The 26355-nt window shown below is 41.0% G+C and overlaps 2 protein-coding genes across 2 annotated transcripts; both read right to left on the reverse strand.

Annotated features, from left to right (window-relative positions):
- Positions 1–7172: 7172 nt before the first annotated feature.
- LOC146673349 (Fc receptor-like B) lies at positions 7173–11379 on the reverse strand. Its single transcript, XM_085402650.1, has 4 exons — positions 11373–11379; positions 7766–7873; positions 7441–7686; positions 7173–7354 (listed from the first exon to the last, which is right to left on the reverse strand). The coding sequence occupies exons 1-4, from the start codon at positions 11377–11379 to the stop codon at positions 7173–7175; spliced, it is 543 nt and encodes a 180-aa protein (XP_085258776.1).
- Positions 9954–17951, reverse strand: LOC146673350 (coxsackievirus and adenovirus receptor homolog). The gene is made up of 3 exons (XM_085402651.1): positions 17581–17951; positions 11842–12201; positions 9954–11555 (listed from the first exon to the last, which is right to left on the reverse strand). The coding sequence occupies exons 1-3, from the start codon at positions 17645–17647 to the stop codon at positions 11431–11433; spliced, it is 552 nt and encodes a 183-aa protein (XP_085258777.1). The 5' UTR covers positions 17648–17951; the 3' UTR covers positions 9954–11430.
- Positions 17952–26355: the final 8404 nt, after the last annotated feature.

Below are 26355 nucleotides of genomic sequence, written 5' to 3' on the forward strand. Positions count from 1 at the left end.
CCAGTACTTTTAATGCTTTATTTATTATCTATATCTTAAAAGCAGCAACAAAAACAGAGTGAAAAAAAAAACATGACATGACCATCAGAACCAACAACCACACAGTTGTAAAACTGTGTAGCTTCCTCTACTAACCTACATCTCTGCCCCTAATGCCACACACAAGGGATGTACAAGTAAAATAATTATAGGAGGAACACCCCCCCCCATCCCCCAAGGAATATCTGACAAACACTGTCTTCCACATATCTTTTCAAATCAGCTGTTATTCATCAGGAGAGATGGGCAGTACGCAGCAACTGTAAAGTGAAATTCACAGACAAAGATTCTTCCACTGACGTGACCTCTGTGACACACCTGCACCAGGGCAAACCTCCGTCTGTCCCACTCCTGCTAAACACGTGACAATAGAGCAACAGGACCACCGAGTCTTTGATTTTATTTATTTTCTGTTGTGTTTTACTTGCATCTATTTGAAAGAGTGAGTGTAAACTAAAAATAAAATATTTTATTTTATTTTATGTGCTGGAATGTGCAAAAAATAAGTTTAAATGTTCTTCCAGAGAATGTTGCATATAATTTAATTTTTGCTTGATGCATAAAGTTAAAAGATTAAAACTAATAAAAATAGTTTTAAATAGATAATTTTTTATTTGATTACATTTTGTATGATGGATTATGCAGAAACAGTAGAATTGGGCTGAAAGATCTATCGCCTTATTACCTATTCAGGTTGTAAATCGTGTTTTAAAAAGTAACTAAGTGACTAAATACTTTTGAAAATAAGTAATCAGTAAAGTAATAGGATTACTTTTGGGGGAAGTAATCAGTAATTAGTTCTGATTACTTCTTATTTTTTTACTTCCATCGAAACATCAGAGCAAGGATTAACCACCATTTAAACAGAACTCGAGGATTGTGACTATTAGTTGCAATGATGTTCGACAAAAAATAAGTTTTTGCCATTTTGGCAGCCTTCTGAAATTGAGACTGGCTCATATGCAGAATGTCAAAGGACACCTGAAGTTGATCTTTTTTCCATCTCCTCTCAGCTCGATGACATTCACGTCTAAGAGTGAGGGTGGATTCATTTAGCCAGAGTTGGCGAGAGGTTTTACAGCGTTTAGTCTTTACTGGAGCCACAGTGTCCAAAACAGAAGAGCATGTAGAAATAAAAGAGTTGACTACGCCATCATCCGAGAGAGGTGCATTACTGATGTCATCGTAACAGACAGAGTTAGCAAAGGCCGCAGAGAAATGGGCAACAGCCTCAGAATTAATCAGATGCGCTAGGTTCTGTGGACCCTCAGAGTTCAGTTTAATTCAGTTGCATATTGCATAACTGAACATCAGTTATCACAGACACATCCCTTGTGAAGTTGATGTTGCTTTCTGCTTTTATGACTCTTTTGGTGAGCAGTTCACACACACACACACACACACACACACACACACACACACACACACACACACACACACACACACACACACACACACACAAGTTCTTGCACATGCATACAGGTGCTTACACACACACACACACACCCATAGTGTCTTGTCTTTGTAACCAAGAGGGGTCTTACGAGGGGAGGTGCTTTTGCTGTGATGTGTATTGTAACACTTTGTCAATAAAAAGGCTACGAGGACAGCTGCTCTTTGAAGGATTTGGGTTTGGAGTCAGGTGAGGAGCGTGAGCTCCAAGTGCTGGTTCTGACCCAAAACGTCCCTCGTTAGCGAGTTGGTTGTTCTGTTATGTCTTGTGTTCTTCATGATGAATAAGTCTCTAAACTAGCGGGTTATGTGGAAACACAGACCCAACATTTATTAAGGGCCTGGGAAAAGATAGTGGGAGTCTTCTTTGTTCAGCAACAGCCCAGGTTGGACAAAGAACTGTTGAGTTTGTACGACATTATAAAAGGGGTGCTGTGACACCCCAAGGTTATAATGCTCATTACTGCGAACCTGGGGTGTTTTGATGTGTATGTCCATTCTCCTGCATGCAGTAATAAATAACTTGACCACAACTTGTTGCAGGCTTTATTACAGAAAATTTCCATGACAGATATACATCTCTAAATTAGTCAGTAGACTGGTTTTAAATCAGCTCTAAATAATTTTACTTTCAATCATGTTGATCCACCATGAGTTCCAACTGGAAAATTAGAACTGTGCAGACACTGATGACTAACTGGATCTTCATCCTAAAAGGTGTTTTTATGCATGTTGTTGTTGCTTTTTCATTTATTTGATTCAGTGTCTAAAATGTAACTGTCAGAAAACATGAGAAGCCAGTGTTGTCTCAGACTGTAACATTACAACTAAAGCTGTGTAGACAAAATGATGACCAACTGGAACACTATGATTCACATATTAGATTAAATCCATCCTCTCGCATGATTTACATATGGCCACTAGAGGGAGATGGTTTACTTCATATATTAACATGGATACAAGCAAATAATCAGTGCTTCCATAGTTTATGTAGTGGCAATTCCTTTACTTTTAAAAGATCAAACGTCCCACAACTTAAAGTCCACAAGCCACTGCTGCACTGAGGTAATATTTCGTACGCAGGCAAAAGAAGTCCACTGTCCAAACCTTTTAGTTGAGAGTATTGGTTTTGGTTTATTTATCCATCTTGGCAAGCAATAACAAGATCCTTCCTGCTGCTTCTCCTGCTCTGGTAAAAAACCATAGGCCCACCCCAATGCATGCTGGTCCTATACCAGTCTCTTTATTTATAGAAACAAAATGGCCCTACAGCTCTTACTGACTAATTTAACAAAATAACAACAAACAAAACAAATCATTTAAAACAAAATATTAACCGACAAATAAACCCCAAAATATAAATAAACTAACAACAAACTTTAACTAATTTCAAAATAATAAAAAATAAAGAACAAATAGCTCCAACAGTTTATTTAAAAAAATAATAATAAAACTTTGAATTTAGAAATCATAAATCTTCTAGTTTGTGCTGATGCCAATAAACTGCACTCTTACCACAAACAAAGCAGTTTTTTGTAAGAGTTGGATGCATTTCATTTATTCTGCCCTCGCACTTAACTAGGCAGACAGACAACCATGATCCCATGTAGAAAAACCACACCGTTGTTCCTTTCTGGTGGATTTATTTGATTGGATGCATAGCATGGCTTTGTTGAAATACATGAATGGATGAATGGTAAAACTGTAAACAAACACAAAATATCCCATGTGAGCTAATATAAGCAAACATTCTTACAATTAGAAGATGCTATGACCTGTTACTATGCAAAGCAAAGCAGAACGAAACAAGCTAACAAGCTAACGTTAGCGGTTAGCTAGCGCTAATTAGCGTTTAGGCTAATGACTAATAAAGCATATCATTGAGTCAATTTACTTTCTCAAAATATCACAAACAACACACGGCAGTTAGTGCTAAACATTCTTTTTTTTTTTTTTTTTTAAAAACATTCACCGGTAAAACACAACATTACTGCCAACTTACAGACTGTGCTGGCTTAAGAGGCAGCATAGGCAGGCACAGGAGTAGCAAATTGTCCTTCTCCCGTTAGACAGGAAGTAATGAGAAGTAGCACTTCCGGTAGAATGTCAAAATAAAATGAACAGTGTGCCAGAAACGAATAAAGATTGCACGAACTTGTATAACACTACATAACGTGAGTGGTGACTCTTAAGGAGCCAGAACATCATTAATGATTTTGCTGCAAAATGCAAAACAATAACAAATGTTTTATCATTTTGTCAATCTCCTCTGGTCTGAGGTGCTGGGAGGACCAGTTAGAAACCAGCAGCTGGACGTCAGTGGTTGGACTGGTGGACTACTTCAGTGAAGAGTAGACGACGTCTGGCTCTGGTTTAAAGTCTGAACACAAACACACACAGTTCAATCAACAGGAAACATGTCTGTGAAGGTTCTCAGTCATCCAGGTCATCGTAGTCAAAGGAGCTTGCAAAGAAAAGCGTCTGGACTTCTTTAAGTTGTTTGAAGACGTTTCACCTCTCATCCGAGAAGCTCACAGTGGACACAGATCCACTGTGAGCGACCATCTTTGAACAGAGGCGGGGGTTTACGAACACACCCGAAACTCTGGCTGATTGGGTGCCACACCCAATTTCACACCTTGGCTCAGGTGATTAGAGGATCATCAGGGGGTCCTTTTGTCCCTCTGTGGGGGGTTACTCCCACTAGGTTTATATCTGGGACTCTCCACCATTTGACCTTAGAACTGAAGAAGCATCTCGGATGAGAGGTGAAACGTCTTCAAGCAACTTAAAGAAGTCCAGACGCTTTTCTTTGCAAGCTCCTTTGACAACAGGAAACATGATTACAAGCTTTGTAGTTCAATCAAGACCTCCATTCTCCACCTCTCTGCATCACACACAGTCCCAGTTCAGACTTTACTGGGAACCAGTTCAGATACAAATCACACTTTAGGTGCCTGTTTGATTCACAGAACTGAGCCTGGAGCCCACAGAGCTGCAACAATTTGTTAAGCAAGTGCATTAAGTCACATTTTAAAAGATAAATGATTTGCTGCTTCCAGCTTCGTTCTCATATTTAAGCAAAGTTTCCGTCTTATTATTAGAGAATTTTATTTTTTTGTGAAAATGACGCCACATATTATGACTTTGTATCGACGGCTTCCCATCAGGATGCACAAAGAGGGTGAGAGTATGACCTCAGACCTCTACAGCTGTTCTGAGCACCTTGCTCCATACTTTCTTCTCATATCACTGCGCCCAGCAACACATTCATCAGATTTGCAGTTGACTCACGGTGATGGTTGTCATTTCTGGGGACAATGAGTCTACCCAGCGACTGTCTCAGTGGTTTAAAGACAACTATTTGGTCCCGAAAATGTCCAGGACACGAGACAGGACCATTGACTTCACTGTGATTAAGCACGTAATTATCAGCAGGAATTGTTATATCAGGAAAAGGTCACAGACGTCCAGTTTCTGGGATTTTACAACAACAAGAGCCTGAACGTGTGGTTAAGAAGCAGAGATTTAACTTCTTCTGCAGGGTCCTCATGAAGAATATTATCCCCCGAGACTGTTTATTTTTTCTTTTGCACTTTCTTTGTTCTTAATTCTTTTCAGATTGCTTAGAACTCTGGCTTCTAGTAGGTGCTAAAAACAGAATAATAATAATAATAATAAGTTCAGACTGACAAACTGTTGGATGTCAGAGGTTTGAGGACACTCAAAAAAACAACAACAATTGAGTGAGTTACACTAGTAAAGTTAGTGAATTGAAGGAAAACACAAGTTGTTTTATTTATTAGTAAAGTAGAGCTAGAAAAATGACCAATAGATTTTTTTAAGCTTAAAAGCTATTGCATGTGCTGTATACTGTTTTTTTATTTTATTCATGTGCTGTGTACATGTTCAAAATTTGACATAAAAATTTAAACTGGAAATTTGCAAATTCTGACTTCACCTGGAATACACTGATGTGGTTTGGTTATCTTAACTTGATGATGATGGTTGGAAACAGGGTGAGTGGCTAGCTTGTCTGTGTCCAATATTAAAGAGCCAACCTGATATCATGGCAAAGCCAACCCACTGTGTCTATTTCACGCTTTGCTCTCCAAAACATAAAATGGGCACGCAAGCAGACGTTGCATTATCAGTGAGGGGGAGATAAAACATTTAAAGGACAGAAATCAGTAGTGAATAAATAATGTATAAAGTACATTTCTGAGTACTTAGTTGCACAGTTGTCTTTTTTGAAATGGACACAGAGGACTAGCATGTCTGTTACATATTTTTGCTGTAATACTGGGCTGAAGAGCAGCTGTACCTGGGCCTCCTTGTTCTGATGGTTGTTTGTCCATAACCGACGTCTTCAGTTCTCACTGCTGAGTAGACCACAGCTGAATAAATGTCTGCAGAGGAAACTATTGAAATCACTGCAGGTACAACAGTTCAGATGTTATTACACAGGAGCTAAAAGAGGCTAAAACATTTTTATAATTTGTAATCTTGCATCAAAAAGACAGAAAATAATGATTTTTAGCTCATGAACACCAGGAAATTTGTCCTGCACTGAGCCTCTGTGAGATCTCAGTGGACCTTAGTTCTTATTAGTTTGCACAAAAATGCATTACTTTACAATAATCACAACTTTAATGATGTTCTGTGTTTTTGAGTTTTGTTCTCGTCTTAACACCTCTGCTGAGAAACACTGAGTGACCACAAAGAACTGGAGGCTGTTTCTGAGAAATATGCAGGTGGACGACCACAGAGCTGACACGTTTTCCACTGCAGGCTGACACTCTTCACCACAGAGCACAAAGCAAACATGTTCTCACAACATGAACACTATTGTAAGACTAACCAGGAACACCTCGGTGAGGACATTCACAGAGACAATAAACTATAAACAAATGTGTATTAAAACTCAGACAGCAAACACATGTGTGTCCAGTCAGAGCTGCTTTGAACACCTACAGCTCACTTACAACACTGATAATGTTTTGTCGGCCAGAAAGTCACAACACACACGAGTCTGAGCCGACACCATCAGTTAAAGTCAAACTGGGCCTAAAGGAAAACTGCAGTTGTGTCACATTTGAACCAAATATACATTTCATATATGAAGCAATCATAACTGTTGCATATGTAAGTGATACTTCTGTGACATAGAGGTGAAATATGTCACATGTTCATCAGAAGATTAAACAAACCAACTCTCCCACTTGGTTTATATGATGAACACAGTAATGCAACATGAACAGTAACTACACTGACCTCTAGATTCACTGTGACACTATGACAACAGTGAGATGACACTTATGAAGAGCCAGAGTCACACGTTTCCTGTTTCAGCTGTTGACTGGCTGTTTGGGAGCAGAGTTGTGGGAATCATCATGTTTTTGCTTACTAGGTGCATTTTACAAACAGACCTTTGACCTCACATTCAGTGAGAAAGAGAAAGCAACACTACCTCTTCTTGGTTTGATTGGCTGTTGTGGATGATTTGATATTTTGATGGTACTGTGTATGATCTCATCTTCTCCATCTTCTTCTTGGAAAAGATAGAAAACGGAGAATAACATATATTAAATATCTAAACAGAGATTATATTTAAGAACGTTGTTACTGTGATCTTAATGAATGTGAACTTTATTCTACTAAACAAACTCAGACATGAAAGATCAGGAAGTCTGAGTCTCACCTTCAGGTTTCCTATGAACACATCGTCTCACCAGCAGAACCAGTAACACCAGTAGAACCACAACACAGACTGATCCAACAGATGACAACACAGAGAGAACAGCAGGAGAGGTGGATGTAGGTGGAGGTGTGGATGTAGGTGGAGGTGTGGTGGTGTGTTTGTCTAAAATAAAGCAAACACAGTCATTAAGTTGTCGTCACATTGTGAATGTTGAAAGCTGCAGAAACACAGACAGGTGAGTGTGTCACCTGTGACAGTGATCCAGCTGGATGGAGACTCTCCATGACCGCTGATGTCACACTTGTAGAGGCCTTCATCAGACCTGGAAACATGCTGGATGGTCATGTGACCTGTAGGCTGCTTCCTGATGAGGGAGCCATCTTTATAGAAAGCAGCTGGGAGGTTGGAGGGAGTGGTCTTTGTTTTACAGAGCAGAGTGACGTCATCTCCCTCCATCACAGGGAGGACAGGACTCTGCAGGATCACTGATCCACCTCAACACAGAGACAAACTACAGCATTTCATCCATTTACACACAGCTTCATCAACACTAACTCCACACACTCAGCTTACCAGTGACTGTCAGGTTAACCATGTTACTGATGGGACCCTCTCTGGACTCACACCAGTAAACTCCACTGTCATGAGGTGCTGTTATACTGATGTTACAGGAAGAACCAGCTATTCTCCCCCACCCATCTCCACACTGAGTCCTCTGTTGTTTGCTTGTGTTTCTCCTCAGAGTCCATCCAGCAGAGCTGTCGTCCTCCTCACAGCTCAGAGACACAAAGTCTCCTTTAAAGAACTGAGAGCTGCTGGGACTCACAGTCAGACGAGCTGTGAGGGTTAAAATGGAAAACTGATGATCTCTTAAGAGTGTTTATTCAAAGAGCATCTCCAGACATGAACCCAATCAGGTCATATCAGTGAGCATTTCTCAGTTTTAAACTGTGACAGAAGAAGGTTACTGACCTTGGTTTGTTGTGCAGCTCAGCAGTGAGATCAGAACTAAAGAGAAATGACACTCAGGTTGATTTGAGGTGAACATAAAGAACAACTCCACACAAACAGCTGACAAACACACAAACTTATTTCTCTGATATATCTGCTCATTTTCAGTTTGATGCCAGCAACATGTTTCAATAAAGTTTGGACAACAAGCGACTGAAAAAATAAATCCCACAAAGTCATGTGTCCACTGTGCAGCTGTGTTGATATAATGAGTGAATGATTTGATCTTTTCACTGCCTGCTGTGTTTCCTCAACTCCTGAGCAAAGATAAAGAGTCAGTTCAGACCTGCAGTTGGTCCTCGTGGTGTTTTGAACTTGAATTCAGCCTGATTTGTTTTTCATGTCTTCTCCTCCATCATCAGTTATCAGGAGAGCAGACAGTCAAAGTACAAGAATTCAAACAAACACAGAGATTCTACTTACAGAGCAGACACAGCACAGATGTTTCCTTCATCGTCCTTCTCACTCATTTGAGCTTTTTTTCATTTCTGTCACTGACACCAAGTAAAGCCCGCCCTCTTCCTCTGAGCACCAGCTTTCTATTGGTTCAAACACAGAGGTCGGGACTAAATTCTTTTAAAAAATCAAGTTATAAACTACAAACATGTTAATTTTAACGCGATGAGGTACCTCAGACATTCTGCACCGTAACTGTGTTATTTTTGTCAAATATTTAATTTGATGATCTGAAACATTTAAGTGTGAAAAATGGTAGGTAATCAGGAAAGGGGGGCAAACACTCACACCACTCTATAAGATCAAAGGTCACACCTAAGAAAAGAAAACCATCCGTTCAACAAACAATTGTTGCCTTGTTTTGTTTCCACCATGTTTAAGTGTGAACTCACATGTCTTGTGTGTCAGTGTGTCTCGCCTCTGTCAGTGCGCCCCAGGGCAGCTGTGGCTACAATGTAGCTTACCATCACCAGTGTGTGAATGGGTGGATGACTGGTTGTGTAAAGCGCTTTGGGGTCCTTAGGGACTAGTGAAGCGCTATACCAAAACAGGCCATTTTACCATTTATCATCACTTTAATTTATTCACAGCTTCTAAGCAGATTTCCACTCTGTCATCAGTTTTCATCATCTCGTATTCCTGTCAGATCGTGTGTGTTCCCGTCTAGCTATCTTTGTGAAGACCGAAATCTGCATTCTACTATACTTGTGAGAACCAACAATCACTTGTGAGGACACACTCATGATCCTCTCAAATTTGAAGGCCTTTTTGAGGCTCAAAATTGCATTTTTTTTTAGTCAGGGTTTCAATTAGGTTATGGTTAGGTATAAAGAGGGTTTGATTTAGTTCTCTTGTGTTAAAGATTTTGGTGCACAGTCCTAGGGGCCGCTGGGTCATCCATACTCTCCTTTAAAGCTCCCGATCAACTTTTTTCTGCTCCTCTTCTCCTTCCCTCAACGGTCCTCTTTGGTATATACTGTAGACGTGCCTTCTAATTGACTGGTCCTTGTATTAAGTTACTGTGTAGATATTCAACTTATGAGTTAACGGGAAGAGCGGTGTGTATATATAAAAAAATATAATAAAAAAATTCCCAATGGTTAGGGTAAGGGACTAGGGAAACCATTATGTCAATGAAGGTCCTCACTAAGATAGCTGAACGGGCGCGTGTGTGTGTTCCTCGACTAATTTCGGCTCATAAAATGTGCCAACATGAGTTCAACAGGTCAGAACATATTTCACAGCAACATAAACAATCAATAAACATTAAAACTAGTACCAATGTTTGCAACGTTTTATTAAAAATAAACAAATAAACAGAAATAAAAATAAATAAGCAGCAATATATGAACAAGCAATATTTAAACAGAAGTTACAGACTTCAAAGTCTCGTAAATGGAAGGAAAAGTCAAAGCTTCACAGATCAGAGAGGACAGATCTCCCTCTGTAGCTGCTTGGAAAAGATTTCTCTTTTTCATAATATCTCCCACAAAGCTTACTCAGTAATAGCTGCTAAACAGATCCTGAACATTATTAGGCAGATTATTAATAACCAGATTATGACACAGTGTTTCTGTACTTGGTTGAGTGTCTGTAATTATCTGTGACTGTGGATCTCTGCAAAAATATTGGTTTGTTTGTTATGAAAGGTTTCCAATAACTTTCAGTCCAGTCCAGTTTACACAGGGAATCTTGTTTGTGTTCTTTAGGACACTTAACATTGACTGATGAATTATTCAACCATAAAAAAATAATATAACAAAAACAATCCTTACTCAAGGGAGGAACCAGTTCTGTGCCTATGGATAACAGATAACAGGCACTTTGTTACCAGCAGCCAGTCACAAAATTGCAGATTTAATTGATTTCTTTAATTAAATATATAATAATTATCAAAAATGACACTTTGTCAGTGCATAACAACAACAATGTGATTGTAAATAAGGTATCAGCTAAAAACTCATCTCGTTAAGGGCTGCAGTCGAGGCTTTGTCATGGTTGGAAGTTGCATTTCAGTGGTGTTGGAGAACTTGTTAGAGGTGATGTAATTATGAACACAGAAAAGTATCAATAGATTTTGATCCCCGTGTAATACCATCTAGAAAGAGTCTAATGGGCAGCAGATACATTTTTCAGCATGACAATGATCCCCAAAACATTGCCAGTGCAGTAAAATCATACCAGGATATGAAAACATGCAGATGAAAAGTATTAGTCAAGAATTTGCTTTGATAACATGAAATATAGGCTCTCAGCTTGTTAGAACGTTTTTGCATAAACCCTGTATATTCACACGTTTGCACGTTTTAATAAAAGTCTGCAACTAACTCCAAATTTCCAAGCAAAATATAAAAAACAGTGGTGGAGATGCTGTGCAGTACTTTTCTACTACTATTGCTGCTAAGTATTATTATTTACAAAATACCAAAGGCCAAATATATTCACACACTTAGTAAAAGAGTGTAGGCTTTAACACTTTCAACATATAATATATATCATCTTGTGCTATTGACCTACTGAATAAAAAAACAAAAGAAACAAAGTCATCACTTACAGTCTAAGTGATATTAAAGAATGTGTTTGTTTTTATGAATCCCTGCCAGTCTCAGGCTGACAGATCAGCAGGTCCTGGTTCTCAACCTGCTACTTTTTTAAAAACAAATTGGATATTGGGCAGTTGAACTCCATTCTACCATAATGATGCTTCTCTTACCAAACATCATCATAAAAACACTAAAGACATTTCAAATATGCTGCAATTACTCAGGCGGCTAGTATGGACCCTGAGTCTGCTGATTATGTTTTCTGTAGATTAAAAAACCAACAACAGCAGCAACAAGAAGCACAGCAGAAACTGACAGACCAACAATCAGTCCAACATGTCCATCCTCCTTCCCTCCAGCCTCCTTCCCTCCATCCTCTGTGTGTCCTCCTGGCTGACCTGCAGGTGAGAAACAGGTGTGAGGTGTCAGCTGTCAGGTAGGTGATGAGTGAAGAACAGAACAGAATCCATTTCCTCTTCAAACTGCTGTCAGACATTATCTACTGCACTCTGATCACATCACTCAGACCAGCTGCTTTCTACAAAGTCTCATCAACAACATCTTTACAAACAAACATCAACAACAACCAGGAAGCAGCTTCACCTCTGATCACACACACACTCAACTCTACTCACTCACCTGGAGGAACGACTCTTAGTGTGACGATGCTGATGGGGTCACCATCCTGATTTGCTCTTTTCCTTATGTTTGTTCCTCTCATGAAGACATGACACTCGTATGCTCCAGTGTCATTAATCGTCACATTCTTCAGAATCAAAGACACGTCTCCTTCCTTCATCTGTCTGTCTTGCAGATCCACCCGGTTCTTAAAAGATGGATGCTGGTTAACTGGATCAAATTGTTCATCTCTGTAAAAAAGCACATATTCATCTCCCAGGTCAGCTCTGCTCCACTCTACACCTAAGATGATGTTGTTATTTGGAGCTCGACATGGCAGAGTGACGTTCTGTCCAGATTCAGCTGTGATGATTTTTTGGTCTGAAAGAGGAAACGACACAGAGCAGAGAGGTTAAAGGTCAAAGTGCAACTGCTCACTTCTTCAGCAGCCAGATGGAGTGAGGAGTGTATGCACATCTATTAAGTTATAGTACATCCGTGCACGATATACATTAAAAAAAAGAATAAAAAAAGTACACACACAAAGTACTTGATGCTAAAGTACACACATGATCATTATGACAGTAAATGCTGTTAATATCACACAGTACCACTGCACCCCACCCTACAGAGATCTGACCTTAATCTATTCCTCATGACACAAAAGTCAGTTACAACCTTCATCACTCTATATTAACAAGTCATACAATTAATTGTTCTATTATTTTATTTAAGGAATAAATAAAATATTTACACCACCTGCAGCTGATGCAGCATCAGACTACAGTGGAGTAACTGAGTACACTTCCTCTTTTTCTTTTTTATATTGTGTCAGATATAGTCTGACATCTTTTGGTTCTTCAGATGATAAAACACATTGAATTCATTTCATATGATGTGTTTCCTCAGATGAAACCAGCCAACAGTAAATCAAATACTTCACACTAACTCCACATGACATTCATCTGTAACCAGTAACCAGAAAAGTGAAGTTTTAATCCTCGTTCAGCTGGATCAATCTTAATAATCTGTTAATCGACTGAAGCTCACAGACTTCAGTCAACCTGTCAGATTATCTAAAAGACAAAGACGTCATTTTAAACACTTACTGTTGTTCTGAAGGATCTCTGAAATCCTCCAACACTCTTCTGATCATCAGGATGGGAAAATTAAAATTACACTAACCACTCTATATTAACAAGATTTCGTCATACAATTAATTGTTCTGTTATTTTATTTTTCACTGCCTAGAATTTGAGTTGTGCTTTTTTTTTTTTTTTGCTGAAGCTCCCAAATCTCATATTTTGACAATACAGGGTCAGTTTAATTTTAAGTCGGAAACTCAGAGGATGGAGATGGAGATGGAAACTTAAATGAGGAGATTACTGTGGATGACAGTAGCTGTGTAATATAAACACGAATACAGTGAAACATGTGCTGATAATAAGTGAACATAATGTGTGAGAGAAAGCAGCCTCTCATTATAAGACACTGTGAGTCTCTGCATGCTGCCTTTATGGAGCTACAGCTGTTTGTATACACTGAACAAAAAGCTTTGCAGCTGCATCCTGACTCCTGAAACTACAACACATCACACTGACACACACATTACACTTCTTTGTCTCTGTGCTGGAAACTGCACCGCTGACCAAGCGGGTAAATCCACAGACACCACCAGACCTCGTGATGCCGTCACACAAGCAGACAAACTGATTAAATATGAAACTAATTGTTTGGGAAGTAACATGTAAACCAGACTGATGTTTGTTCCTCTTTATCTCAGAGGGAAACACCATTTGGTTTATAAACCTCACCTGCAGAGACAAACACGAAGACACCGACAATCAGCAAAGTTGAGCAGAGCGACGCAGTTACAGGAAACATTTCCGTGTTTTTGTTTCTGCTGATCTGACTCTTAGTTTGTTCTAAAAGTCTGAGTCTGTTGGTATTTTCAGTTAATAACAAAACTAGAGTTAAAACTGCCTACATGAGGTTAACTTTGAGGTTTAAATAAAGCTGAAACATAAGTTTTTTAGACACTCATTCAAACGCCACACTTTCAATATCTTAAGGAAGTCGCATTAGAGTGACGTCTGTTACGCTGCGCTGTACGATGACCATGAATAAGTGCGTCATGACTAAAGCGGTGAAATCTAAAGCAGGTCTGAGTGTTTAACAGGTTCAGTTCTTGAATGATCTCCACAGAACAACACAAACATAACCTCTCTCATCATCAACCATCAGCTACATACTAAAGACCATCATCAGCCAAAGGACTTCAAAATGACGTCACTGTATAAAAATGTATATAGTACTATGGAGGAGGCAGCATTTAGCTGGAGCCTCCATAAAACCACAGCTGATCTGGAGAACTTTGTCCACCACCTGCAGCTGATGCAGCACTTCCTGTAAATCACATGACTGTAATCAGAGTACAGTGGAGTAACTGAGTACACTTCCTCTTTTTTCTTCTTTATATTGTGTCAGATAAAGTCTGACATCGTTTGGATCTTCAGATTAAATAATAATAATAATAATTTTAATAATGTGTTTTCACAGGTGAAACCAGAAAATTAAAATAAAAAAAGAAAATAAAAACCAGTAAATCAAATACTTCACACTAACTCCACATGACATTCATCTGTAACCAGTAACCAGAAAAGTGAAGATTTAAATCCTCGTTCAGATGGATTAACATGAACAGTCTGTTAATCGACTGAAGCTCACAGACTTCAGTCAACCTGTCAGATTATCTAAAAGACTGAAAGACGTCATTTTAAACACTTACTGTTGTTCTGAAGGATCTCTGAAATCCTCAAACACTCTTCTGATCATCAGGATGGGAAAATTAAAATTATCCACTGAAAGGTAAAAAAACCCCAAAAGTCTGAGTTCAGTATCAGCTTTTTCAGTATGTAAAAAGGGACACACTGAAGATTTATTCCACTTAATACAATTTTAAAAAGCAAAAAAAATAGTTAAGAAATCAAACAATAAAATGTAGCAAGTTTAAAGTCTGCGTATAAAGTGGCCTGTGAACCACAGATCAAACTAACCCACACATCCGTGTGTCATCCTGTTTGGTACAACACACCCTTCACCTGTGTGACATCAGTGCACATAGCAACACCTTAGCAACCACATTCCTATCTTCTCCAAATCTAAGTACACACATGTGACAAACAGCTACCACATATACAAAGAAACAGAGAAGTAATAAAGAAGTGAAGTGTTGCAATAAATCAGGTAGATGTGCAGAGACAACTTCCCACTCCACTCAGTTTATGATATTAGATCAGCTCAGTCTAATCAATAAAAGTAAAAGGTTGTGATTTCCTCTAAAAGGTGTTTAGGTGCAAAACAAATGAGGACAATTTATTGTTAATAATACACAAACTACATATAAACAAATGTTACGACATATAATTTCAGATGATTCCTTAAATGAAAAAATAGAAAGCAGCAGTCAAAAATCAAGCTGATTGTTTACTCAAACTAAAAAACTAAAAATACTTTATAAATGAATCTCTAACAAAAGCTTCTTAAAACACAGAGTGTTTATATCAGATACTGTCATGGGTGGATTAAGACTGGATTAAAACAGTGTTTAAGGTGTCTCTGGGACTTTTTGAAGACAATTACCCAAATTCTTAGGTAGCTGCAGTCTTTCTTACAGAAGACTTGTAAACACCAGCGTTTCAATGCAGTTTTCAGAAATGGTCCTTAAAGCATTGTAAAAACGCATTGTTTTCTTTCTGTTTTGGCCTCCTGTCCACACTGAGACGGCGTTTTTGCTGATGTAAAACACAGCATTTTCAAAACGCTCTCGAAAACGCATACATTTGAAAGCTGTGCTTTCACTTCGCAGTGTGGACAGTAAAAACTGAGACTTTCTAAAACGATGACGCATTTTAGTCATATGATGCAGTCATGTGACCAATTAAACCAAGATAGCGGAGGGCATTATACAGCAGTTGTTTTGTTTGCTCTCAATTTTGACTGCGCTTTCTCCGTTTTTCTCGACAACACGTAAATGCAAAAACTCCACCCTGGCAGGAGTTTCTAACTATCTCTGTTTTCAGTGAACAAAAACATTGTTTACGTGTGGACGAAAGGTGCAAACACATGGAAAAATCTGCGTTTTCAAAAATATCCGTGTACGTGTGGACGTAGCCTTAAACTCTCCTAACCTCCCTCGTCATTGTCTTGTAATCAGCACAATAAGGCAAACATCTCCACTGAGACCAATTAATGCAGTGACACCTATAGCCTGGGGAAAACTGCTAGATTTCTTGTAGTCCAGATGATAGATGGCAGTGGCTGGATGCATGTTGGTAGACAAGAAACCAGAAGATGTAAGAGTTTTAAGGCTGATCTAATTTAAGTGGAAATGGACTAAATGGTCAAATTGATTTCATATCCACAGAGTGCTCACCTGTCCTACCCTTCATGCCACAAAGCTGCATTTTAGCCACATTACAGTTGTCTCCCTTAACTAGCGTGCAGTTACCTTGTTGTGGTTCACAGTCCAACAACAGCTACAAGGGATTCACCTACACATACTTCAGGCTTAGCATGCAGCACAACAAGAACAGGCCGACTCTTCTGTATCAACTATATTAACATCTGAAGCTGTGCCTTTACAGCCGTCTGCATCTACAATTCCTGTGGTCTTTACTCCTCTTTTATTAGTGCAGCCTCTTCCTCCTGCTTCACCGCAGCCTCCAGCTACTGTTATGATGCCGCAAGATGCCAATCTATAGAACGTATGTGGATAAGTGTTGCCACTCAAACGATATCGCTTCATAATCGCTGATAAGGAGACGAAGTCAAAAGCCAAGAAGCCAAGACTTATAGTCAACTCTTCAGATGTTGACAGTCTACTCCACTGTCACATCCACCTGTTCATTATCCTGCACCATCATATGTACAGCACTCCTACCCAGCACCCTTTTCTGCAACTCCTTGCCTTCTCTCATCTAACAAGTATGATGGAGATGATAATTGTTTCATCATATGTGAGCCAAATTCCTGCAGTCAGAGGATTTAGGTCGGTTCTATCCTGCAGTGTTCCAACAAGTCTTCACACACTAAGTTGGTTTTATTGTCCCACAAACCTGTCCATCCACTTTTTGGTTGAGGAGGGTCACCCACCCCAGATGCACTCAGGTGCACTTCTACAAGATCCTGACTGTACGGCATTGGAAGCCAGATGACGTAGGCCATTTCTGAATGTTCATTGGTTGGCAGGTGAAAAAAGAGTAGGAAGTGATAGCAGAGTTTACAAAGAACAAGAGAACCTAAAAAACTTCAAAGATCAAAAACGAAAGCACGAAAAGCACAGACAGTGACTGTAGCGATACTTGTCTTTGTTTTTAACACTCGGGAGCTTTTGGTATGTTAGCCTTAGCTCTGCTCCCCGGCTGGCTGACAGACCACAAACAACACGAGCAACAGACGCCACAGACCGAATAAAGCACAGAATCTGTGCACTGCCATCATTTCAACCACAGATCTCACTTTAGTCAGAAGGACAGTCCCCACAGTGGTACAGATAGCAAACATGCTAACTCTACGATAAAACAAGTACAGACCCCACCCAGCCTCGTGATGCATTCACGGACACAAACAAATGGAATCGACATGAAACTAATTATTTGTGTTGGCACCACCACCAAGTATTGGCACCACGTAAACGACAAAGATACCATTTTCCCCCTTTTTATCTCAGGGGGGAAAATTTTGGTTTATTAACCTCACCTGCCGAGACAAACACGATGATGCCAAAAAACAGCAAAGTGGAGCAGAGTGACGCAGTTACAGACATTTCCGTGTTCTTCTTTCTGATGATCGGACAAGTTTGTTCTAAATGTGCTAGTCTGATGATATTTTCTGCGAATAACAGACTATGACTTTTAAAAAGTAACTACGGTAGATTCAATTTAAAGTTTAAGCAAGACAAAGATTATTTTAGCTTCAGCCGATCGTTTCAACTTCAAACTTGCGTTCAGTTCTCTTAAGGTAGTCGCATTTAAGTGACGTCAGGTTCGCTGAGCTATACGAACAATAAGTGAGTCATAAGAAAAGAGGTGAAAACTAAAACAGCTCTGAGTGTTTCTTGAATGATCTCCGTAACCACTCTTATCCATAAACAATCAGCTCCATGCGACCAAAGAACTAAAATCGTTCCACTGTACAACAATGTAAATATATAAAAATGAAGCCCTCAAACACTTTCCTGATTGGCGTCCTGTCTAACTTCTTAATAAGGACTAGAAAGTTTCTACCCAAATATTTGCTCATACAATTAAGGTAGCTTTAGCTTTCGTAACTGATGAGACACAAACAGAGGAATTGGTATATCTCCGATCATATAAGAATAGTATTAGACCTTATTGATTATTTACTTCTCATTTGATTTCTACAAAACTTTTGATTCCATCCAAAAAAAAACCATTTTGCACTTGATAGGTTTAGCTTAGCGTTTCTTCTATAACACTATCAAGAAATGTATACAAATGTGAATTGCTTTACAAAACGGAAGTCTTTATTTTCCAAAGCATTAGATTCCACTAAATGTGAACAAAACTTCTAAAGACTCCATCAACCATGAAACTGTGAAAATAACTCAGTTTCTTAATTAAAATCTGCACTGTTTATTTACGATGCAATTAGTTCTTTGTAAAATGTCAAAATGTTAGTAATTATTTTTATTTTTATCTTAACCTTGTTTCTATCTTACTTCACTATATTGTGAAATTATAAAGAACACCATTATGAATCCCTTCCCAATATTCTAAATGTTATTTATAATGTCCATCCATCCATCCATCCATCCATTTTCTTCCGCTTATCCGGGGCCGGGTCGTGGGAGCAGCAGCCCAAGCAGAGAAGCCCAGACCTCCCTCTCCCCAGCCACTCTACTCTGAGTCCCTTGTGAATGGCCGAATTTCTCAACCTATCTCTAAGGGAGAGGTCAGCCACCCTTTGGAGAAAGCTAATTTCCGCCGCTTATATTCGCGATCTCGTTCTTTCAGTCACTACCCACAGTTCGTGACCATAGGTGAGGGTAGGGGTGTAGATTGACCGGTAAATACAGGCCATTTAAATTGAGAGCTTCGGTTTTACGCTCAGCTCTCTTCACCACAACAGACCGGTACAGCGTCCGCATCACTGCAGCCACTGCACCAATCCGTCTGTCGGTCTCCCGCTCCCTTCTCCAATCACTCATGAACAAGACCCCAAGATACTTAAACTCCTCCACTTGGAGCAGGCTCTCGTCCCTGACCCGGAGTGGAGTCCCCATGCTGGGCCATGGCCTCAGATTTGGAGGTGCTGATTCTCATTCCCACCGCTTCACACTCGGCTGGGAACCATTTCAAGGCGAGCTCTGGCAACAGGGATTACTACACCACAGCCCGATCCAACCTGAAGAGAGGCATCAGAGAGGCAAAGGGGGACTATAGGAGGAGGATCGAGGACCATTTGAAGAGTAATACCAGCCGGCAGGTGTGGCAAGGCATCCAGCACCTAACCAACTATAAGATCAATCTCGGAGCTGCGGACGGTGACCTGGAGCTGGCAGAGGAGCTGAATATCTTCTTTGCCCGCTTTGAGACCAGGGTACCGGAGGTATTGGAGCCACAGCAGCAACACGCCACCCATAGCAGCACCACCCTCACCCTGGAAGAGCACGAGGTGAGGCGCATGCTGCAGGCTGTTAACCCGAGGAAGGCGGCGGGTCCTGATGGTGTGCCAGGTCGAATATTGAGGGATTGTGTAGGACAGCTGGCTGGGATCTTCACCAGGATTTTCAACAAATCCCTCGCACAGGCGACTGTCCCACTCTGCCTGAAGTCCTCCACCATAGTCCCCTTGCCTAAGAAGCCCCACATCACCGGCCTGAATGACTACAGACCGGTGGCACTCACCCCAGTGGTAATGAAATGCTTTGAGAAGCTGGTCCGCAGACACATCACAGCAGCCCTGCCCCGCAGCCTGGATCCACACCAGTTTGCCTACAGAGCAAACCGATCCACGGAAGACGCTGTAGCCACAGCACTCCATGCTGCATTAACTCACCTGGAAGAGCATGGTAGCTATGTGCGGATGCTCTTCGTGGATTACTGCTCAGCTTTTAACACCATCCTTCCACACAAACTGGTGGCCAAGCTACAAGACCTGGGGCTTCCATACAGCACCTGCATGTGGATCAATAGCTTCCTCTCAGGCCGTAGACAGAGAGTCAGAGTTGGCCATCACACATCCTCAGCCCTGAGTCTCAGCACTGGCTCACCCCAGGGCTGTGTGCTCAGTCCACTGCTCTACTCTCTCTACACACACGACTGCACTCCTCGCCACCACAGCAACATCTTTGTGAAATTTGCAGATGACACCACAGTGGTGGGGCTCATTTCCAAGGGAGACGAGTCTACGTACAGAGACGAGGTGGAGCAGCTGACGTCATGGTGTAAGGCCAATAACCTCCTCCTCAACACTTCAAAAACCAAAGAACTCATAATAGACTTCAGAAGGAAAAAGGCAGAGATCCAACCACTATTCATAAATGGGGACTGTGTAGAAAGGGTGGCAAGCTTCCGCTTCCTGGGATTCAATATAGAGGAGAACCTTTCCTGGAGTGTGAACACCTCCGAGCTGCTGAAAAAGGCCCAACAGAGACTGTACTTCCTGAGAATTCTCAGGAGGAATAACATCACACAGAGACTGCTGGTGTCCTTCTACAGAGCCACCGTTGAGAGTGTTCTAACTTACTGCATATGTATTTGGTACACTAGCTGCACAGGGGCTCAGAGGAAAGCACTCCAAGGGATCATTAACACCGCCCAAAAGATCACTGGCTGCCCTCTCCCCACACTGGAAGTTCTACACAACGCCCACTGTTTTAAAAAGGCCCAAAACATCATAAAAGACACCTCACATCCTGGCCACTCCCTGTTCGAACTGTTGCCCTCAGGCAGACGGTACAGGGCAATCAGAGCAAGGACTAATAGACTCAAACACAGCTGTTATCCAACTGCAATAACACATCTGAATACTACAAAAAAATGTCCATCACGCCACTCTTGTGTTAATCTATGCACGGCCTGAAGCATGTGTGTGGGAATGTATGTGAATGTTTTACTGTTATATCTTATTAGTATTTTAAGTATTCTATCTATTTTATTTATTGAATTTTATTGTTTTATTTATATTTTGATATTGCTAGGGATGATGCAATGATCGGGGACCATTCTTAATTTCGTTGTTCTCATGACAATGACAATAAAGTTTCTGATTCTGATAAAGTTTCTGATTCTGGAGGCCATCACCTGACGAAACCAGCAGGGCCACATCATCTGCGAAAAGCAGAGATGAGATCCTGAGACCACCAAAGTGATCTCAAGATCTCACAGCGTGCCATCACTAATGAGGTGGGACACAGTAAGTCAGTCATTTGGAATTTCTTAATTGATCCTGAGGGTTATGGAACAAAAAAGGCAAGTGGAAGACACCCCCCCCCACACACGCACACACACACAATTTCACCAGCACTGAGCCGGAGGATCCAGTTGGCTGTCTGTCGAGACACTGGACAATCCTCAACCCAAATGAAGTCCGTTACTGGTGCCAACTGCAGCCCCATAACCATCAGGCAGCTTCTGAGACTGAAGAGCAGGGGTGGCCAACCCGCGGCTCTCGAGCCGCATGCGGCTCTTTGTCTGGTTTCATACGGCTCTTACGTTCATATCAAAGTTTGTGTTTGTGGTTTGTGTTTTTTTTATGTCGTTGTTTTAAAATATGCGCGTTCGCTTGAGTTCAATACGGTATTTTCATCAAATGCGCATGTGTGTTAGATGAAAATACTGCAAAGTTTCCCAGTAGGAGCAAGTTCGCCCTTAAAATGGCAGGAAAAAAAATGCACAGCAAAAAGAAAATATGAAGATGAACACAGGACGTTTTTAACAGAGTGGGAGAGTTTACATTTTTTTGTTGAACGCAATGGCAAGCCATTCTGCCTTATATGTCAGACATCATTAGCGCATTTCAAAGCTTCAAATCTTCAGCGCTGTTTCAGCTCACTCCATGCTAACATCAACCAGGAATTTCCAAAAGGGACTGAACTTCGCAAACACGAGCTGGCCACTTTGAAAAGTCAGGCAGAAAAGCAGATACAGTTTTTCCAAAAATTTACGAAGCAGTCAGAGACCATAACGCTCGCATCCTATCAGCTGGCTTGGAACATTGCATGGGCTAAAAGCCATACAATGAAGGGGAGTTCATTAAAAAATGCCTCAGTGACGTTGTTGAAATCTTGTCTCCTGAAAACGACAAATTAAAACGCATGGTATCAGACGTCCAACTGTCCCGCCACACTGTTGAACACAGAATATCGGACATTAACACGGCTATTGAATCACAGTTGCACTCTGACCTTCAAGCATGTGAGTATTTTAGTGTCGCATTGGATGAGAGTTGTGATATACAAGACAAGCCTCAGTTGGCAATATTTGCACGGTCTGTGTCAAACGATTGTGTGATCAAAGAAGAACTCCTGGATATTGTGCCATAAAAGACAGAACCCGTGGCATAGATGTGAAAGAAACCATGATGGCTGCATTTGAAAAAGCAAATCTGCCCATAACGAAATTAACTGCAATAGCCACGGATGGAGCACCAGCCCTGATGGGATCTGTGAACGGGCTTGTGGGGCTGTGCAAAGCTGACCAAACTATTCCTGACTTTTGGAATTTCCACTGCATCATCCACATGGAGCAACTCGTGTCTAAATCATTGAATTTAGATAACGTCATGAAGCCTGTGATGGAAATTGTCAACTATATCCGCACACATGCGCTTAACCACAGGCAATTCAAGAATCTCATCGCTGTTTGTTTGTTTTTTTTTCTCCATACAGGTGACCCAGGAGTTCTTTTTTTTTTTTTTTCTCTCTCTCTTCCCCCCCCCTTCTCACCGTCTCTTCTCCCCTTTGGTTTTCTTTCTTTCTCTCCCCCTCTTTCTCTCATTCATTCCCCCTGTCCTATTTATTAAAAAAAAAAAAAAAAAAAAAAAATGACAAAGGATGAACTGAAGCTCTGCCATCACGTAATGTCGCATACTGCTGTTTCTGATGTCATTTAAAAAAAAAAAAAAGAATCTCATCGCTGAGCTGGACCAAGGGCTTCCAGGTGACCTGCTGCTGCACTGCACTGTGAGGTGGCTGTCAAAAGGCCCGGTACTCTCTCGCTTCTTTGAGCTTTTGGATGCAGTGAAACTGTTTATGGAAAAGAAGGACAAGGACTATCCCGAGCTCTCGGACCTCAAGTGGATTATGGATCTGGCCTTTTTGGTTGACATGCTGTGTCACTTGGACAGACTGAACCTGACCCTGCAGGGTAAGTTAAAAATGCTGCCTGACCTGGGCCCTATTTCAGGAAGCCGGTTTAGAAAACTCAGAGTGAAAAACGATACTCAGGGTTGAGTAACCCCGAACTGTCCAACTCGGAATATTCGGTTTCAGAAAGGCTGATAACAATTAGTTCAGTCAACGTGGAGTTGCTTTAACCCCAAGTGAAGCGCGCGGACGAGGATACATAAAGCCCTGATAAGCGGAGCACAGATTAAGCGAGTCACCATGGAGACGGAGGGAAAGAAGGCGCGGTCAACGTATGTCACAGCGCTTGAGGCCGAAATTCTGATGGCAGCATATGCCGATAACATGCAAATTCCGCGGAAAAAAGTAACAGCCACAGCTGCAAAAGAAAGGGAGCATGCATGGCAAAACATAGCCGACAGAGTCAATGCGTGAGTGTTAATATAAACATTGATCTAGGGATTTCCACCCATTTAACACGTTATTTTATCATATGTTATTTTATTTGTTATTTTATACATTTTATTTTGTGATGTGATGTGAGCGCAGGTGCAACCCAACAGGCCCCAAACGTGCCTGGCAGCAAGTAAAAATGAAATATAAAAATATAGTCCAAACAGGTAAGGTGTAATTGTATTATGAGCCACAGTGCTTGGTCTGTTTGTCCGATGTAAATCAATTGCAGTTAGAGGCTACATTAATTTCCCCTCTGTAAGCACTTATTGAAATTATCTGAGCACATTACAAGTAAATATTTGCTTACTCTGTATGCTCAAATGTGGTCCGTTATAGCCAACAGAAAAAAAGCGGAGGCCCGAAAAACAGGTGGGGGTCCTCCACCACCACCACTCACAGAGGCTGAGCAGTTGGCCCTCAGCCAAAACAGTGGGCGCCCTGTGGCCGAGGGCATCTCTGCGGGGACATCCTCTGAGTCAATAACCCCGCAAGACACAAGTGCCTACATAAGGGGTAAATTCAAAATAATACATGATGTGCATACATCCTTTCTTCACAGTCACCTTTGCAGTGCTACTCATTCATCTGATAAGCTCTTTACCATAATGAATTATTTTGTAGTGAAGTTATTTTCCTACTGATTTTGCCGTCCCTCAGTCTTGGTTGTCTTTGAGAGCATAATGACAATGAAGTGTAAGGTGATTGATATGTTTGTTAATTGCCATTTGGTCCCTTGTAAGTTTAAGTGACCTGTATAAACCTCATATTCTATCAGTTGATGGTGGTGGTGTACTGCATCTGGTGCAGCCTCCTGTTGAGCCAGACCAACATGCAGTTGTGAGTACTCTTAATACTCCACAGATTATATGAGGTTACAGTAGAACAGCAATGTTGTTTATTTCTTTACTACAGGAAAATAATGGTAAATGGTAAATGGCCTGTATTTATATAGCGCTTTACTAGTCCCTAAGGACTCCAAAGCGCTTTACATATCCAGTCATCCACCCATTCACACACACATTCGCACACTGTCCGAAACATTGACAGCTGTTACGGAGGAGGAAGCAACAGAGACACTTTATGAGGTGAACATCTTTTAATACTTTGTGTACAGGAAATACAGGCGACCAATAAAGCCAGTTGAACAAAAAATCTGTTTATTCTTCTTTCAACATGTTGAGGTGATGGGTCAAAAGAAATGATTGTGACATATGGTGTCTCTGACTGCGCTTCCATCTTGTATGTCCGTGGGAGGGTCAGGATGTTCATGGTTTGGATCACTGCTGATGTCTGGTTCAGAAGGACAGTGTTCTCCTCTAATTGTGGCAATGTTGTGAAGAATCACACATGCCACAATAATGTCACATGCCCTTTCTGGGGTGACCCTGAGTCTTTGCAGGCACTGGAACCGGGCCTTAAGCATTCCGATAGTCATTTCAATTCTGGCTCTTGTCCTGCAATTAGCCAGATTATATCGCTGCTGTGGGCCCGGTTCAGGGTCAGGGTAAGGGGTAAGCAAATAGGGTAAACATGGATACCCCCTATCGCCAAGCAAGTAGCCAGTGAACTCTCCTAAGACAGAAGGATACACTTCAGTTCAAATGTCCCTGAAGCAATTGGTCTTTATATATTTTAAAGTATTCTCAACTCACCATGTCCAAATTTTGTGCTCAGTGTACATTCACGGAATATTTGTGAGTCATGGACAGAGCCTGGCCGCTTGGCTTCCACATTTGTGATAATGTTGGCAGCATCACATATGATCTTCACAGTGCAGAGAACACAAATTAGCATCCAGTACTATAATGGAATAATATGTTAGTTTGAAATGCTACAGGGAACTATGTACCTGCACATTAATGCTGTGGAAAGACTTCCTGTTCACATAGTCTCCTTCATTTACTGAAGGAGCAATGATTGGAATGTGAGTGCCATCTGTACAGCCAATCACGCCTGGGAACCGTGAAAATAAATGTACAATTTAAGTAGTAGTTCAAGTATCACCACATCATAAATTAAGTTTTGGTCATCCTGATACCTGCAATTTTGTGGCATCCCTCTTTGATAAATCTTGTGGGTCTATGACCGGGGAACACCACAGACGAGTACAGGAGACGTTTCAGTGCAACTGTAACATTCCTGACTGCCCGACAGACGGTAGCCTTGGAAACGTGCTCAGCGTCACCAATATTATACAGAAAGCTCCCGTTTGCAAAAAACCGAAGTGCAATACAAATAATATGTACAGAACTGAGAGGATGTCCGCGATGTGTCACATGCGTAATATATGGCCTGAGGATGTTATTCACATAACTTATAGATTGTGCTGAAAAACGGTAACGTTCACACAGAAAATCATCAGGAAATGATAAAATGTCCAAACGCGCTCTAATCACTCTCTCCCGGCGGTGAGCTCTGCGGAGAATTTGGGCTTCACGATCTACTGGCTCTTCAAGGAAGTGGCACGCCATGTCCGACACTTCCTACTGTCAGGTTTCCGACAAAGGGGCGGAGACAGTCAGGGTTAGTTGTAGTAAACCTGCTAGGGGGCAGGTTAGCTTCACGGCGTGTCGTCATAGTGACTCACTCAGGCTTCAGCTGAACTCGCTTTGTGAAACCGAAAACCCAGAGTTTTCGTTAACTCAGGGTATACTTACTCAGTTTTTCCACTAAACCGGCTTCCTGAAACAGGGCCCTGGTGCAAAGTG

Source organism: Rhamphochromis longiceps, linkage group LG3, assembly GCF_057381845.1.
Source record: "Rhamphochromis longiceps isolate RC_006_pf linkage group LG3, R_longiceps_female_GT1.1, whole genome shotgun sequence".
In the NCBI taxonomy this organism is placed as follows: Eukaryota; Metazoa; Chordata; class Actinopteri; order Cichliformes; family Cichlidae; genus Rhamphochromis; species Rhamphochromis longiceps.